This window comes from Catharus ustulatus, chromosome W (assembly GCF_009819885.2).
Source record: "Catharus ustulatus isolate bCatUst1 chromosome W, bCatUst1.pri.v2, whole genome shotgun sequence".
Classification (NCBI taxonomy): domain Eukaryota; kingdom Metazoa; phylum Chordata; class Aves; order Passeriformes; family Turdidae; genus Catharus; species Catharus ustulatus.
The window spans coordinates 12105981-12125160 of record NC_046261.2 but is presented as its reverse complement, the minus strand read 5'-3'; the positions used below and the strand labels follow the sequence as shown (position 1 = coordinate 12125160).

The window sequence follows — 19180 nt, the reverse complement described above, 5'->3', positions numbered from 1 at the left end:
AGTTCAGGAGTTCCCCTCATTAAGGAAGTCACCAGTCACCCACAACATGTATGTAACCTTTGTGGACAGACTGAGTCCAGTAAGATCACTAGGTACTCTTGCTATGATCTTTAAAATGGATCTATGTGTAAAATGAACAACTGAGACTAGGAACAAACACGTATTAACCGTTCTTTGGTAATTTATTCACCTTGGACTAACATTAGCAGCACACGAGGGGAACCAAACAAATGGACTCACTTTATCGCAATCCCAGAAAGCACCCAAGGAGAGCACTACCAATTCTCCCTACCAGACTCGACTGTACAAGGGAGAAAACTGGAGGAATTATAAGAAATAAGGTGAAGAGTTTGAGCACCACCCTCATTTCTCTGCTCAAGCCAACATTGCAAAGTAGCTTCTGCTTCCTTAGGAAGGTCTATCACATAACACCCAATTGTTACTGAGACATTGCTACCCAATAGAAGCTTTGTCCCTTGTACAGTCAAGTCAGCCAGGGAGAATTGTATTACTAAACCCATAGTTAAGTCACTGGGTTTGATTACCTGTGATTATGAATAATAAAAATGCAATGCCCAAAGATACCCAAATTAACATGGTAGTCTACTGAAAAGAGCTGAGTGATAAAATTAACTAGTTCCTACAGTCACTGGCAGCACAAAAGATCCCACATGACTGAAAAATTAACAGCAGGAAGAAAAGTCCAAAGGTCTGTTATAATTAAAGTTCTTTTCTCTGTTTCAAGTGCCTAATGTGAGATAAACTAGAGTCTGTTCCCCCCCAGAAATAGACTGTTACTGTGTAATCCTCCCATTAGTGAACTACCTCCCATTAGGGCAACTACCCAGTTCTCCTGTCTGAGCCAGCCTCAAAGGTCTAGACAGTTTTAAAAAAAGCAAATTAAAAGTCTCAAGAATGGCTTGACAAAATGCCAGCAAGCCCATTTCTGCTTAAAAGAGGTCACTTCTGCACGTACAATATTGCTACAGTAAAAAACTGGGATGATTTGGGGTGGAGGAGGCAACCCCAAACAGACCATTCAGATGGGCAGGAAAGAGCAAGGGAGGGAACTGCCACTGGGTCTCAGCAGAGCACAGTGAGACACAGTGAGCACAACTCAGTCACCAGACTGAATTTCATATATCAGGAACACTGCTATTTGAACACCAGGGTGCACTCAACTTGCCTCCATGAAGAGATACCCTGCTGTACAGTAATTTCTGCACTTCAATGGAAAACCACTGCTTCTCTCACCGTGATCCCGAATTTCAACTGATTTCTAAACCAGTAGGGCAATAAAATCAAGTAAGAAAACCTGTATTTTTATCCCGTTTCTCCTATGACTTATATTTGGAGAGTTGGCATATCACCACCTTTCTCTGCCTCTTTTTCTAACCTTGACTGGACCAAAAGTGACATATAACCAACCACAAAATATTCTGAAACTTAACATCTATAATACTATATTGCTACAAGCATTTAAAACCACTCAAACAGGCTAGAAATTAAGTTTTGTCTGGCCCAATTTGTGTTCTTGCAGCACTATATCTAGTTTGTTCCCATTTTTTTGGGGGTCTTTTCATATAGCAACAAGGATAGCTCCCTCCCCATAAGAAGTTATCTTTGCAAGAAAGAACCATGAAAGCAGAATACACAGAAGCATATGAAACTCGAGAAATTTTGCATCATTGCCCAGATTCTTCTGAGAATTGTCCAAAGCTTCCTATGCAGAAAAAAGGTGAGGAAAAGGGCACTCACACTACCAGGTTTTAGGACCACACACTGAGGTATTTGTGGAGATCAGTTGGCAGAGAGACACTTTTCAGGGGTGCCAAGGTGACCTCTTCAATAACCTAGAGACTGTTGACTCTGCAGAAAGATCAACCTCCATGTTTACAGGCTAAAGCTTAGGCCATAAAAATACCCTTTTTTCCCCCTCACCCAGACCTGGGATATGCTTCAAATTTATAGTTCAATATCAGGGTTAGGGTTTCCAGATCAGTAGTTTTCCATTGGCACTGGTGACACTAAGCACCTAACTAGTTGTTTCAGCAGAATTAGAGGACACTCAGAGTCAAGCGTCTAGTTTCTTTAGAGGAGAAGGGGAAAAAAAGGCACCTCAAACCAAACCAAACAAAATAACTAACCAGAAATTGTTCCCTGTGACTGTGATCTTACATGGTAGCTGGAGGAATAATCCTAGAAATACTCATCCTGCCATACTTCACCAAGATTTGTTTTTCTCTGTATACTTCCACTTTTCAAAACCCCTAAAATAACCAAAGCAGTAAGTTGCCATCACAGAACAACATAGGCACCATTACATGTTTAAAAAGCAATGAACAACTCTAAATAAAATATGAGAGCTCCTTTGCTACTCCATAGTTTATAATTTCACCATGAACTGATTCTGTTTACGCAACCAACCCACAAGGGAAGTAGAACTATGAAATGCCACAAAATGATCTGTTTGTGAAGTACCCATCTCAGTGCTCAGTGTGAGTAAATTATACTTCTGAGACAGGTGCATGTCAGGAGACCTCTTAACAGGATTTTTCACCAGGATGGGAGGGAACTGCATTCCTTGCAGGATTTTCATTCCAGTGCCCGCTACCAACCAGAACTTAAGCCCAAGTCTCGCTGCTTGGCATTCCTGATGAAGATATAGAGTACAAAGATGAGAAGCACCAAAAAGACACATGTGGACTAGTTCTAGGCAATCTGGCAGGAACTGTATATGGGACTAGAGCTACTCTACAGCGGTGACTGATCTCCAGTAGACACAGAAGAACAGAGTATGTCCCAGCTTTGTCATTCTTCTCAGCTTCAGCCAACTACCTATTTAGCACCAAAGCAGTGAGATATGGGCACACTCTGCTCCACTGGTGACAAGGGCATGGGAAAGGCATTCATCCCAGCAGAGGACAGAGGTGGCAGTAACAAGCCAAACTTGGTGCCTGCCAAAAGGCTAGGAGCACCCTTGAGTCCTGCATTTTAGTGAGTATTAGGTATGACCATCACCCTGGAATGCACATGCTTCATGGCTGGACCTGAAGGGCATTGGACCTATTCTCCCCACTCAGTCCCACACAAAGTTTGTGGGAGTTTGATTGCAGAAGGTAGCAGGTGATTCAAGGAAAACCTGAGCTTCTCCTACTACAAACAAGATGACAATAGATGCTGCTAGTTCAATGTGAGCTTGAAACACTAATCTTAGAAAAATTAAGATTTTAGTTAAACTTAAATAATTGATTGATCGTCTGTCATCTCATGTTTGCTCAGGTGTGCTTACAATGGGAAAAGACGAAACTGGTAAGCAAGCCTGAAGAAGCACGAACAATCGCAACCAGAAACCCATTCTTTGAAAAATTGGAATATCCCCAGAAATCATTTGTATTGTCATTAATAGAAAAGGGTCGAAAGTTCAGGGCGAGGAAGACTCGCCTTACTTCCTCCTTTTAGGACCCCTCTCCACAAAAACGACCCCAGACTTAATTCAAGAAGCCAACCACACATGCTTAATAGCCATTCAAGTTAATTACCATAGGAAGCAGGGGATGGGAGGGGCTGGTATTATGAATATGTATTTATTTAAACCTTTTGTTAATAAATAGACTCTGTGACCACCTGTAATTTCGCAGTGCGTATTAGGGGGCTACCCCACGCTGCTGCCCAGCGCTGAATAAACATACCCTTTCTAACTTTAAATTGTTAGAGTCTTTTGTCTGTCACAGTTGAGTATCGGTACTAGACCAATACTCATATTTTGGTAAATCAAGCTAACAGCAAGTTATCTTGCTACATGGAAAGCTTCCAGCTTGCATTAGACAAGTCCAAGATGCACTCTTTAACCTCAAAGAAAAGAAACCCATTTTATTTATTCCATTGGCATATTAGAGGAGATGGCCAACCAGAACGGCTAAAATGGGAAAAGTTTCCACAACCTGGGACAAAAAGAGGTCCTGGGTTTTAGGCAGTTTATGAAGAACTCATGAGCTACCACAGCAGCATACTAAGGAATCTTGAGTCATCTGGAAAATTTATAAATTTAGTTCATTTTAAAGGACAAGAACACTCATGTCCCTAGCCCCCATTTTCTCTCAGCACCTCTGCAGGCCCTCAGTGTAATGTCATCCTGCAATAGCCACATCACAGAACAGCCTCTACAAACTCCAGTTATGCAAGTTGATACCAGGGAGAAGCAGAAAAGGAACAGTGGATGTATTTTCTTTTGGCACTGCTGAAAACTACAATTCAAATACAAATGCATTTTTAAAAACTCCTGCACTTTGGGTTTGATGAGCAATACCCCAGGGGAATCTGTCCCTGGGCTCCAATGAATACATATTAAAATGACCATACTCCTCTATGTATAAACAGTGTCATTAGACTTGTACTTTTAAAAAATAAGATTAACCAAGACTAGGGCCAGGCTCTACACATAAGCTACTACTTTATCTCTTACAAATATTCTTAATATTTTTAATATTTTTAAATCACAAGTAGTCCTCACTCCAGGTAATGGAACTGACACAAAATATCTGAAGACACACAGCCCCTAGACTTTCACAGAAAGTCCAGAAGCAACCATGCTATAAGAAAGAAATCCTATGTCACAGCAAAGAGGAGGAGGCACATTGCCAAGACAGCCTAAATGTGGGGGAAGAGTAATTTGAAGTAAATACAATAAAAAAGGATTTAAAAACCCTTCATAAAAAAGATCGAGGAGGTTAAAGCAAAAATAATGGTTCAAAAAGATGTACAAGACCATTGGGGACCAACAGAAAACTCTGCCGAAAAATAACTTGCATTTAAACCAGAAGTCAATGTCATCACACAATTTTGTTTTTAAAATGGTAAAGAAAGGTGGAAATCTGTGTCAAGATCAGCATTTATGAAGAGTTATCATTAGCTCCAGAGACCAGCATAATTCCCATGAAGTCCTGATGGAAGAGGGCCTCCTGCCACAAAGAGTTTCGTTCCAGATGAGTCGTAGCAGTGGGTATAAACAGCATTTGGGAAGAAACGTATGTCAGAAAAATAATTTCTCCAGGTTTCATCATGATTCTGTTAAAGGAAATTTTAGATTATTACTGCTGCCAAACAAACCCAAAACCTTGTTTCACAAAAGCAGAAGGTCGTTTCCAGAGCCTAAAAAGGGATATTCTCTGTTAATATTCCTGAAGCTTCAGACAGATCAATAACAAAGTTGTCCTGAAGCTTTTTCTGGGGACATTGGGGCCAAACATTGGAGGGGGGAGATGAAGGGTAGGGAAGATATCAAGTTTCATTAATTTTTAAAGTTACATCACAATGATATAAAGGATAATGGAGAAAAGTTAGACAAAGCCATTAACTGCCTTATGATAACATACAGGAAATTGAACTCAATTGCCTGCCATGGCATTACCTCAGGAAGACAGTTTCTAATATTGCACACAAATTTCTCTTGCTTTGAGTACCACATTAGAGTAGCACATTTTTAAATGAAAGACAATGAATTTTGTGTTTGAGGTTCTGAAAACTAGAAGTTAGATTACATTAGAAAAGATAAAGATATAAAATCCAGTTCATTTATGAATCAGTGCATAAGAAAAGTAGTTAGTATGCCTTACCCATGAGCAACCAATCATTCAATACCCTTTCATAAAGTTTTTATAGAGACCAATACTGCAGCACTTCTTGCTTTTCAAGATTACAGTTATTGGTTACATGATCACTGTTTGACTAGGACACATTTCATATAATAGCTTCCATTACTACAAAAAGAAACAGTGCAAACTCCTATGTAAAGGATTTCCTACAACTACAAGCTACTCACCAGCCAACCTTTCCCAGTAGTCAACTTTAAAATTTCACTTCCTCCTAATTTTTGCTTCTGTCCATAGCAGGCATGTGGGGGTTTTTCATCCAGGAACCTCTGGGCTCGGATATCGTAAAACAATAGGGAACCTTGCCCCGTTCCCACTGTGATGATGTGCTCATAGAAGCTCACTGATCGAATACCTGTCAAAAAGAGAAGGGACATACAATGCAGTAAGGAAAATGGATGCTTTGGCTCTGCAGTGATGCTGCTTGATAGCTAAAATTTTCTTTAGGAGGAACTACCTACTAATAGTATTCTCCATAACACACAAGTTTGGACCACACACTTCTATGGAACAGTGCAGACAAATCTCATTGATGTTATTGAAACAGCAACTTCAATTACATATACTACTTCCTTTCTCCTCTGATGCCATCAGACACACTGATGATGTGTGGTAAGAAGCTTAATTCTCAGCAGGCCCCAGTTCTGACAGATAAACAAAGATCACAAGTCATTTAGGATCAAGAGTACAGTAATTTCACGACCATAAGGCACACCGGACTATAAGGCACACCCCCCCGGATTCGGCAAAATTCGCAACTTTGTAGATCATATAAGGCGCACCGGACTATAAGGTGCACTTTTTTTTTGCAGCGAGGCCCCGCCCCCAGCTCACCCCATGCGGTTGCTGGTCGAGGCCCCGCCTCAACCCGGCAGCCATTGGCCCCCGGGCCCGTCTCCACCCGGTAGGGGCGGTGCCGTGAGCCACCAGGCCACCCTGGACCCGGCAGCCATGGGCCCCCGGGACTGCCTGGACCCAGGAGCAGGGGTGCCGCGGGGCCCCTAGCCCGCATTCACGCGGCAGCCATGGGCTCCCAGGACTGCTTCCACCCGGGAAGGGGGGTGCCGCGGCCCCCCTAGCCCACATTCACGCGGCAGCCATGGGCTCCCGGGACTGCTTCCACCCGGGAAGGGGGGTGCCGCGGCCCCCCTAGCCCACATTCACGCGGCAGCCATGGGCCCCCGGGACTGCCTGGACCCAGGAGCGGGGGTGCCGCGGGGCCCCTAGCCCGCATTCACGCGGCAGCCATGGGCTCCCAGGACTGCTTCCACCCGGGAAGGGGGGTGCCGCGGCCCCCCTAGCCCACATTCACCCGGCAGCCATGGGGCCCCGGGACTGCCTGGACCGGAGAGGGGCGGTGCCTCGGGCCCCCTGGCCTGCCTCCACCCGGCAGGGGCAGTGCCGCGGGCCTCCGGGCCCGCCCCCAGCCAGCTGCTGTGGCACTTCCGGCTTCCCCCACGGCTCTCAGCTCACACTTCCAGTTTGGCAAATTTCGCCGTTTTGTATCAGATAAGGCGCACCGGACTATAAGGCGCACTTCCGGGTTCGAGGGAAAATTTTAGTCAAAAGGGTGCGCCTTATAGTCGTGAAATTACTGTAGTTTTGTTTTATTCACAAGCCTCTAAGTGAACACACCATGAGTATGTGGGCAGCAGACAGAGGAAAGAACATCACATTGGTTCCCTCCACAAGCTCACACCCTATCTAGCTATCTGCCAAGATGTGATAAGTGACTACGTGAGAAAAATTACTGTCCCAGCTGCTATCAAGTGCATTTTGCTGGTCAAGAGGCTAGCTGTAAGCAAGTGTAAGCACTAGTCACTTTGCTGATAAGACAGATCAGGATTTTAAATAATTTTGAGGCTGTCCCTGCTCAAATATTCTCATACCAGCACACCTTACTTCATAGCTAGTACTTTTAGCACTTCACCCAGCAATAAAAACAGACTAAGTATACTACAAGCAAAGCACCACCATGTTGCACCAGCACATGGGAAGCTACAAGTTTCCAATCCAAACAAAACATTCTAACACAATTCGGTTATGCCATTAAATTGAGCAAAAGAATACATTTTGTTTTCACAAAATCTTAATCTGAAGCCTCATCTTCAGATTAAGATTCAGATTAAGCTTCCTTCCCTTGGAAATAGTCTTGAGGAGATTCAGTATGTAGGAATTTGCAATTTACAAAATTTCCTGTCATCTCTCTTGTGCAAAAGGTTTGTTCTGTATAAGTACTCTAACACAAGTAACTCTTCTGTGCAGATTAAATCCCACCACATCTATGCTTCTCTTTGCTGTACAACATGAAGGCAGATTATAAACCCTACACCTTTTTAAGCCCTCTTTAAAGTACTGCTGAAATACAGCCTAAACAAGCACTCAAACAGGAAAGGAGTGAGTTATGCCAGCTACATCCACATGTCAACTGCTGTCACTGTATCAAGTGGGGTTGAACATCACAAAACTTGTGTGACATACTGGAATACACCCAGCAGTACATGTGACAGCAGACATCCAAGAGGTGTAGATGCAGTTTACCCTTCCCCTCTGTACAGAGTCCTAACTAGAAACACATCCTCATTCTTCCACCTCCACAACCTGATGCTACATCCACAGCCACCAGCATCTGTTAAACACACTTAGAACAGGCAAGGTCATATTGTTGTGATCTAGATATGAGGTAAAGTCTTGGCTGCAGGCTTAATAAGTGGGAAATCACTGTGCAAGTCTCACACCTGCTGAATCTCTACTTTAATTCAGAGAACTACAAATGCATCTGAGCAAGTTGGGAGATATCTCTTCCCCTTCATTGTTGTCCCGAACCAGGTTCTTTCACCTGGTGTGCAAGAAGTCAATTCCCACAGAGTATGTATTTGATTTATTTACGGCTCTGAGCAGAAAGGGGTGCTGGGTTGTAGATCCATAAAACCAGCACACTGAGGCACACAAAGTCCTACTTATAAGGTTACAATGTTAGGCTATTAGCATATCTTACTTAATTCACTACTTGCCTAAGTTTCTATTGGCTTATATTTTCTCTGCTTCGATTTAAAGGCATAGTATCCCAAGAAATCATGGCACATGCTCAGTGAGTAGTGATCTTTTTATGAGTAGAGGGTGCCTGAGCTAGGGGTGTGTTTTTTATTATTATAATGAGCAAAGTTCATCACTAGGGCAAGTTCTCACCACAGAACCAGTCAAAAACAGGGGTTTGTTGGGTCATCATTAAACATACTGTATAAGAAAGGTATTATCTTCGTTTTCCTCCTTCTTCAAGGACTTAGTCCATCAATTTTCTGTCTTCTATATTCCCATGGTTATTGCTTCTATTGCTTAACTGATTTGCACAAAATATCAAAGAGATAGCATATACTTTTCAATGCAATAATTAATAAAAAGCTATAAAATAAAGAACTTTGAATCTTTCTCTAATCAAAAAATTGAAGGAAAACTGAAGGAATCCATTATGTACTCACTATTAAGTGGATGTTTATAACAGAATTTCAAGAATAGCACTTCAAATTGGCTCCTAAGGGTCTGAAGTACCTCAGATTAATAATTTCCATCAAACTAAAAGCATCGCCTGTGCCTAGAACTGATCACAGTAAGCTCTTCTACATTCACAGCACTCTACCACCTGTAGGCCTGGATTATTTGGGTCAAAAAATTGAGTCTTACTCTTGAGAGGCAAGGAGCTCTTCAAATCCCAGAAGGAAGTGAAGATGCAGTAGCATGTCCTACACAAAGGGTAGACACAGTCTGTGCTGTGAAAGCTCTGTCCACTGCATTAACATTGCTGCCTTCAGGATTATAAAGTCAAGGGCACACAACATTGCTCTGCAGGCTAATCAAGCAGAAATTAGTCACTCTCACAGATCAAGAACTACAGTTCAGGGCCTGCACTTTCCCATACAGCTGCTAAGAAAAGGAACTCTTACATGATGCACTAAAAAGCATTAGCTACCTTCTCACATAGAGCAGACGGGGTTACACTAGGTAAAAAACACCCCCAGTTTTAGTCTTACTAAGTGACATTTCTCCGATCTGCTTTTGTATACAACACTAATGAACTGCAGTTAATATGGACTTACCATGTCCAGCAGTTGCATTTAGAAGCTAAAAGCACATTCAAGTAACACTTCAAAGCACTTAAAACTCAACCCAGATTTTAGTCTGCAAATCAATAAACAGCCTACTTTCTAGAGGTGTTGCACCACTCCAAGTCCCAGTGAGATCAACAGAAAGTTGAAACACTCAGTATCTTGGGAATTAATATTACTTAAGTGCCTCTACTGATGCATCAAGTTATAGTTTTTATATTTTTCAGATTCTATATTGCCTTAGTATGTGACTCTAAACTTCATAAAAAATGTTTGCAAGCTCTCTTCACAGTTTAGTTAGACAAAACAATCCTTTTCCAACCTGAAAACCAAAGACACCATTGCAGCTTCAGGCCCAAAAAGTGTAAACAATGGTGAATTGAAAAGAAAAATCTAAGAAGATGAGACTTCATAACCTGAAGCTGTAATTAGATAATTAACCCCAATATGTAAATAAACCACAACCTATAAAAGTATAAAAACTCATAATCAGTCATCCATCTTGTGTCCATCTTGAGTAGAACCACAGCCGACCTCTTGTACTGCCCAAAGTATATCCTTTGAAAGTCTTTTAATAAATACCTACTTTAACATTGTCTAGCCTCTGTTCCGGGTTAGCCTCTCAAGACATCACCACCACGACACACACACAAAAAATCTACTATGCAGAATAGAAAACAGTATTGAACAAAGGTTTTCTCTAGACATGAACTACCACCCGAGATACTCCCTACACATAGGTCATCCCCTCAGCAGGGATGATCACATAATTCAAGATAGAAGTTTTAAACCACCAGTCACCACTGGGCACCGCACTCCAGTGTCCTGGTATTTCTTCCCTATGATACTGAAGGGTGTCAGTGTCAGGACCTTCACAGAGCCCTCGCTGACAGTGGGTCAAGACAAGGGATGATGATGGCAAGATGTTCAAGTGACAAACACGAGCTGGTAAATCACTTTTTATCATATTATAGAAACTTCTGTATCTGAAAGAAGCAGACCCTGACATTTATCTAGATAGCACTGTTCAAAGTCCAGGAACTGTGGAAGATACAAATTCCCCCAAACCCTCAGCACAGGGCCCCTGGAATATTCTGTGAAAGATAAGGTATCCTAGTTACCTAGAATGACTAATGCTAAAGAAATGTAGACCCTCACTTATCACTTTGGAAGATAATTGGTTAGAATTTAGTTTTTGTAAGTGGTTAGTTTACTCATAGAACTTCGACTTAGATTGGATGCTGGTTTTCTATATAACTTTCTATTGGTTATAATTTGGATCCTATTAGAATCTATAAATATGACTGTTACTCCTTTGTCTAATGGGATATTCTGCTGGATCCCCTTTCATGAAAGAAATAAAGATCTTCTTGTGGAACCGTCCTGCAGGCCCCGGTCTCTTTCAGTTGGCTGTGTGAACTGCTGAGAGATGCTTACTGATCAATAATCAGTACTCACAGGTCCTGGTAGCAGATAACTACCAGAGATAAGCAGGTCACAAGGAACTACATAAATAAAAATTTCCTAATCCTTGCCTACATGCATTTTTTTTATAAACTTGCCCAATGAAGAGATGAATGTCTAGAGTCAAGTTAAATAAGGACTGCAACTTATTACTCTGGGATTAATATGGTTTCAAATGGGCATCACAGCACAGTGCCTTCTCATGCTTGAAAATAAAGGGTATGGGAAGAAGCTTATGGGACCATGTACCCTGCAAACCCTCAGGCTTGACCCAGATGTAAGGTTCAATTGGACATACTACATTCCCATCAGAAAAGGAAAACAGCACTAAAATCTGCAAACTTTTTTTTTTAAGAGTAAGCTTTTGTATATCTAAAGCAAATAAATACACACTGATAATTAAGTGTCTCACTCATGACTTTAAAATTACAAAGTAAGCATTCACTCAGAGCACTGACTCCCAGTATGATAGGACAGAGCAGAAAACATGGGGTTTTTTCTGTCCCCAGAGAAAAATGAGAGAACAGACAGTATTAATAGTGGTACAAAGACTGGATTTGCTTTGGAATGAAGTAAAACAGAATAAGACACAGTAAAAAATAAGCAGAAGGAAAATGCACAGTGAAGTCCAGTAAAATGTAAAATGCATACTTTTAAAAAATCAGTAATATTTGGATGGCGTGCAATTTAGTTGATCATAAAAACACTGATGTTGTCCTTCATTAGATTTCAGAGCTGCTTTTACATTTGGTTTGTTGGTTGCTCAAGGAATAATGTCATAAAAGTAAAACCTTAATATGCTATTAATAATGCAGTCTATCACATGAAAAAACCTTCGTATTTATTGGAAACTTATTTACTGCAGTCTTAAAAGCTACTTCTGCAAGTAAACCATTTGAAGCACCCTTTGACAAGTTTCTTACCACTGCCTCGTTCTTTGGAACAGACGGATTTAACATTGTGAGAAGGCTGCCTTGGATCCAGAAAGGAGACATGTGCCTGTGATCCTACTGCATACACTGACCACTCCTGACCATAAGCCAAACACACATTCTCCCTGCAGTATGGTAACTTTGTGGAAAGTAACTAGAAACAAAGGAAAGACAAATCAACACATTATGAAAAGAGAGCAAAACGCTAATAGAACAATTCTGTAAACTATGTTCAAGGAAGTTGCAGTGAAAAAACACCAAAATGCAGCTAAAAATAAGTTCATCACAACAATAGAAATTTAAGAGAAAAGCAACCTGACCCAGAGAAAAAACATACCCTGAAGTTTAGATGCCTTATCTGAACAAAACTGAGATGATGAAGGCTGAACCATGCATTATGCAAAGAACAATGAACATTTTGGCATATTGTTTTACACCTTTCTAAGCTGCTATTTCTTCAGCAGGTGTACACAGACATCATCTCAGATGAAAAAGTTTACTTCATACAGTAGTATAGATATTTGTGGGTTTGATCTACAATTACACTTAAATAAGTGCAACTTCCTTTATGAAGGCTACTAATTAAATATCACTCATACTCTGGAACAGTTCACTTCAGCTCACCCAGAATTGGCAGAAAGTTAAGAGTACCTCTCACCCTTAAAAATAAGGTGAGTAAAAAGTTTCTTTCCCCAAGTTCTAATTATTAGGACATTGTATTTTACTTAAAGATTTATGTGTTTGTCATGGTTTAGGGATGGTATTCCTCAATTTAGTGTTCCCACTGAATCACCCCAGACCACGCACTGCTTGCTCACTTCCCCCCCACCTCTCCCTGCACGGGGATGGAGAGGAGAATTGGAGGCAAAAAAAGGTAAAGGTCATGAGTTATGATAAGAACAACTTACTAGAAACAGCAATGAAATAAGAAAATGAACAGTAACAACAACAATACTAAAAGCAGAATGTACAAGACAGGGGAATGATTCACACATGATTGCTCACTACATGGAATTCAGCACCACCCGACCGTACACATGAGAAAAACCAAAAAAATGCCACACCCCTCTGTCCCCTCTGCCCATGGCATGAGGTGGGTCCACGCTGTGCCACTCCCAGTTGCTGCAAAAATTAAACCTGTCCTGGAGGGAACCAGGATATTATCCAACCCTTATTCTACACCATCTAAATCACACCAGATCCTACACCTTCAAAAAAAAAAAAAAACAAATCACGCACACAAGCATGGGTACCATTCCCTTAGTCAATGGCTGTCCATTTAAAATGTCTTCCAAGACAGGAGGGCTGGCGTGCTGTCAGGTGGTTGCTGCATCAGGAGCTCATGACTGGTGTATCTGGAGCAATCGATCCTCATTGTCCATGGTAGTTATGGCACACAGTGGCAGTGGCATTCAGCAACCAATATTAAACAATTCAACATTACAGGCTGTTCTTACCCAAAAATCAAATCCCCTTGAGGGGGATTCCCCATCCCTTTGCATTATGTGCCAAATGCACCCAGGTCATTGAGCAAAAACGATCCCACAGATGCATTTGCCTTTCCTTGAGGCAGGACTGGTCCAAATTGTCTTCCCCAACACATTTCTCATATGCACCACAGGCACTTTATCCCCTTCAATGGTATGTGAAGGTTTTGATAGGGCAGAGTCAGCTTGATTGGTAGAGCCACTAGATTTAACTAACCAGGTGGACTTCACTAAATGTGTATACCAATGTTTGAAAAGCCAACTTCTATTTGAGAAGCAATGTCTTGCCACAATTCAGTAGACCAGATGAGTTTCCCTCTACACTGCCAATTGGTCTTTTTCTGCTGGTCCAGCCACCCCCACAGAGCATTTGCTACCATCCACTAGTCAGTGTAGAGGCAGAGTGCTGGCTACTTCTCTCATTCAGCAATACCTAAAGCCAGCTGGATGACTTTCAGCTCTGCAACCTGACTTGATCCAACTTGTCCCTTGGTAGCTTCTGTGACATGCCATGTAGGACTCCATATGGCTGCTTTCCATGTTTGATGTATCCCTATGATACAGCAGAAACCATCAGTAAAGAGACTGCATTGCTTTTCATTTTCTGACATCTGATTAGATGATGGGGCCTCCTCAGCATGTCACCTTCTCCTCCTCTTCTGAAATTAGTCTGAAATTTTTGCCTTCAGGCGAGTTTGTGATGACTTCCAAGATTCCTGGATGATTCTGGTTTCCTATTTGAACTTGTGTGATCAGAGCAATCCACTTGCTCCACCTGGCATCAGTGGCATGATGTGTGGAAGGGACTTTTCCTTTGAGCATCCAGCCCAGCACTGGCAGTTGGGGTGCCAGGAGGAGCTGTGCTTCAGTGTCAATCACTTCTGAAGTAGCTCGAATCCCTTCATAAACTGCCAGTATCTCTTTTTCAGTTGGGGTGCAACAGGACTTGGATCCTTTGTATCCCTGATTCCAGAACTCCAGGGGTCGTCCTTGAGCCTCCCTGGGTACTTTTTGCCAGAGGCTCCAGGAAGGACCATTCTCCCCAGTTATGGTGTAGAGCACATTTTTCACATCTCATCCTGTCCTGACTGGCCCAAGGGCTATTGAATGAACACTCTCCTGGTTTAATTTGTTCAAAAGCTTGTTGTTGTTCAGGACCCCACTTGAAATCATTCTTCTTCCAGATCATGTAATAGAGAGGGTTTACAATCAATCTGACTGTAATCTGGAATACGCATTCTCGAAAAACCCACAGTGCCTAGGAAAGTCTGTGTTTCCTTTCTGCTGGTTGGTGGGGACATAGTTGTTATTTTGCTTATCATTTCTATTGAAATCTGATATTGTCCATCTTGCCATTTTACTCCTAAAGCTAAATTTCCTGGGCAAGTGCCTTGACCTTACTTTGCTTTATGGCAAAACGTGCTTTCAGGAGGATCCAGATTATCTTCTCCCCTTTCTCAAAAACTTCCTCTGCTGTGTTGCCCCATACGATGATGTCATCAATGTATTGCAAGTGTTCTGGAGTCTCACCCTTTTCCAATGCAGCCTGGATCAGTCCATGGCAAATAGTGGGGCTGTGCTTTCACCCATGGGGCAGGTGGTTCCAGGTGTACTGGATGCCCCTCCAGATAAAAGCAAACTGGGCCCTGCATTCTGCTGCTAAAGGAATGCAGAAAAACACATTGGCAATATCGATGGTGGCACTACTTTGCTGCCTTGGATTCCAGTTTGTACTGAAGTTCCAGCATGCCTAGCACAGCAGCACTCAGTGATGGTGTGACATCGTTCAGGCCACAATTATCCACTGTCAGTCTCCATTCTCTCTTGTACTTACGTACTGGACACATGGGGCTATTAAAAGGTGAGTGGGTCTTGCTGACCACTCCCTGCCTCTCCAGTTCACAAATCATCTTGTGGATGAGGGTCACAGAATCCCAGTTGGTGCAGTATTGTCAACAGTCCACTGTTGTGATAGCGATCAGTACCTGTTGTTCTTTGATCCTCAGCATTCCCATAGCAGAAGGATCCTCTGAGAGACCAAGCAAGGTATTCAGCTGCCTAATTTCCTCTGTCTTCACAGCAGCTATCCCAAAAATCCAGCAATGACCTTTTGGGTCCTTGAAATACCCTCTCCTGAGGTAATCTATGCCAAGGATACACAAGACCTCTGGGCCAGTCACAATGGGGTGTTTTTGCCATTCATTCCCAGCCAGGCTCAGTTCAGCTTCCAGTACAATCAGGTATTGGGATCCCCCTGTCACCCCAGAAATAGAGATGGATTCTGCCCCTACATATCTCAATGGCATCCGGGTACATTGTGCACCAGTGTAAATTAAAGCATTGTACTCTTGGGGGTCTGATGTGCCAGGCAATTTGATCCACATAGTCCAGTAGATCTGATTATCCCTTTCCTTCACAGGGCTGGAAGCAGGGCCCCTCTAGTTCTGGTCATGGTCCTCATTGTTTACTTCTTATAAATATGATCAACCACACGTCCCTTCAAGAGGTTTGGAAGTAACATCAGCTCCTTCTGTTCTGTCTGAGGACACTGCCCACTGGAAACTGGAGTAGAATTTTCGTTGAAGAATTTCCCATGGTGATTTTCTTTCTCTCAACTCACATACCCATGGTTCCTAGGGCAGAGGTTGGTTTTCTATCCCACTTCCTCATGTCCTCTCTGTGGTCATGCAGGTAAAACCACAGGTTTTATACCTTGTGGTGTATTCCCCCTCTCTCTTGAGCAGGGGCATGCTTGTTCTTAATAGCAGAGACTCTGGCCTATACTGGCAGGGCACAGGACATTTCCTCTTTAAACAGCTTTCCAGTTGTCTTTGGACAGCTGAGATGCAGGTTGACAGGGAGGAAGAGAGACTTTCCTCATATTGCCAGAGTTGGGCAACCAAATTATCCACTGTTTTTTCTCCTTCTGTCCATGACATCACTGCCAATGAGTTGGCATATGACAGTGGTGTGCTCCATAGGAACTTCCGCCACATGGGTTGTGTGCCCTAGACTTCATCTGGATCTACAGGGGACTGCATGTTATTTGAATCTCTATAGAGTACCTCCAGCACAGCTAATTCTCTCAGGTATTGGATACCTTGCTCCATGGTGTTCCACTTGTCTTGGTACACTGATAGATCCTCCTTGAAAAGATACCTTTCCCTCACACTTGACAGGAGTCGCCTCCGGAGGCTGAGGATTTCTGTCCTTTTTCCAATGCTATTGTCAATGCCTGCATCCAGAGACAGGGATCCCAGTTGTTTGGTTTCACTACCCTCTAATTTTCAACTGTGGGTTGTGCTATCCCAGGATCGGAGCAGCCAAGTCACCAGGGGCTCACCCTACTGGTGGCTGAAATCTTTTCGTATATCTCACAGCTCACATGGGGACAGGGATTGGGTGATTCTCTCTGTCCCTTCTTCTTCCTCCTGTTCTGAGTGCCCTACTTCCTCTTCATCCCTCACTATGTAAATTGATTTGGTGTTGCATTTCTTTTACTGTATAGGTATGACTGGTACTGGTACGTGTTGTTCCTCTGGTTCAGCTCCTACGGTGGCAGTTGCTCTGCTTTCCTACTCCTCCCCCTGAGGATGTTGTCTAGTGATGAGCAGTATCTGGAAGTATCTGGCAAAGAGTAGGCAGGGTCCAGTACATTGCATTACTTTGTGAATCTCTGGAATCGCCACAGCATTTTCCTTTCAGATATTCTGCCACTTTATCAGGGTCCTGTTCAGGGTTTAACTTCCAAACAATTGGAGGACAAAAGTCCTCTGAAACTGTCCCATTTTCTCCCACGTTCCATGCCACTCATGACTATCCACCCTCAGGGAACACCTCTGAATGACCATCCTAGAAATCTCTTTCATAATTCTAAACATGGTGTAGATGGCACTGAGTAGACATAGCAACAAGAACATGCGCCTTCCTTAACATCCAAAGGAAACTCAAAATTCTCACAAGCTGTTGTAACAAACCTGAAGGAGGAAAAGGGTGTGAAAAGCTGGGGGAAATCATCCTCCCCTGTTCTCCCTACAGACTAGGTACAATTATTAATGAATTCCCAGAGGTAGTACCCAAGGCAAACGCAGGAGAGCAGCACTCAAAACACACCCCAAATGACCCTCATTGCCCTTGATGTTATCATGTCATAAACTGATATCCCACAGTACAACAATAAAGCAATCCTGATCCCTCTCCCTGCTCTGAAAAAGAGCACCATGAGGAGCACATAGGGGAACATATACACGGTTAGGTACCATAACCATGTGAACAGACCAAGCAATGTTGTGACCAGTGGCTCTGTACCTAATACAAATGCTTAGATGAAATTTGTTTCCAACCCACTCTGGTCAGATCTGTTGGTAACTCAATGTTTCGTGCCTCACATTGGGTGCCAAATTGACTGTCATGGAATTTCCCAATTTAGTGTTCCCATTGAATCACCCAGACCACGAACTGCTCACTCACCCCTTTGATGGGATGGGGAGGAGAATTGGAGACAAAAAAAAGTAAAGATCATGAGTTGAGATAAGAACAATTTACTAGAAACAGTAATGATATTTAAAAAACCAAACAAGAACAATACTGATAGCAGTGTGTACAAGACAAGCGAATGATTCACATGTGATTACTCACTATGCAGAACCTGGTGCCTCCCAACCATGCCCCCCAGCAAAACTGGAAAAATGCCACCCCCCTCCATCCCCTCTGCACTTGGTGTGAGGTGGTATTTAACAACCCCAGGGTCCAGGTTGTGCACGTCCTGGTTGCTGCAAAAACTAACCCTTCCTTGGCCAGAACCAGGACAGTGTTTTACAAACATCGTTGTCCTTTCTTCAAACATTTATAGGAAATAAAGAATAGTGAACAGTTTTCAATGCAAAGCAATATTTTAAGTTTTACACCAACAGAAAAGCACCTTTGATAGTGTGTGCTCTGCTTTCCAAAGATGAAAATACCCATCCAAGGACACAGCTCCTAGTTCCTATTATGAAGGAAAAACAAAAAAAAAAAGTAAGAGTTAGTTTCTGTATTATAGATGTCCTTAAAATCTCACACTCCAGGTTGCTTCTCCAGTATATTTGCTTTAGATTACTCTTTTTTTTCAAATACATATGGACATTTTTAGGACTACTCAACTGTCTTGCTTATCTTACTGACCTTGTTCTTGTTGTTGAAAGCCAATGCTCGGACTTTGCAGTTGTCAGGATTGGTGTTCTCCTTAGGAATATCCTTCAGAGCCCTGTGTGTTATGTGGGCATAGACAGGAACTTGAGAGATATTATGCCTGGCATCACTTTTGGACAACACATCCTCTGTGACTTCCCAGAGACCCATTGAACCATCCCGGGAACCTGAATAAATAGTCCATAACAGCATTTCACATATACATAATTCCCCCTTTTAAAAAATGAACTGCAATAAACAATAAGGTCTTAAAGAAAGAAAGGATACTTTATTTAATCTAACTGAACACACTATTGATGCCTATATATTAACTATTATTAACAAAATCATTATTTTATTGAGCTGTTAAGTTC

At 42.4% G+C, this 19180-nt stretch overlaps 1 protein-coding gene across 3 annotated transcripts in view; it reads right to left on the bottom strand.

The window, feature by feature from the left end:
* The window catches only part of LOC117005024 (DDB1- and CUL4-associated factor 12-like), a 76990-nt gene that overhangs the window by 6215 nt on the left and 51595 nt on the right, over positions 1-19180 (bottom strand). For 2 of the 3 annotated variants that reach the window (XM_033076245.1, XM_033076247.1), the window contains 5 exons: positions 18801-18994; positions 18559-18624; positions 12142-12304; positions 5822-6006; positions 3729-5067 (listed from right to left, as the gene is read on the bottom strand). In XM_033076245.1, coding sequence (XP_032932136.1) covers positions 4909-5067; positions 5822-6006; positions 12142-12304; positions 18559-18624; positions 18801-18994 — 767 coding nt within the window. In that variant the 3' untranslated portion in view covers positions 3729-4908. Of the gene's footprint in view, positions 1-3728; positions 5068-5821; positions 6007-12141; positions 12305-18558; positions 18625-18800; positions 18995-19180 lie in introns of those variants that run through there. The other variant, XM_033076246.1, reaches the window with a different exon arrangement.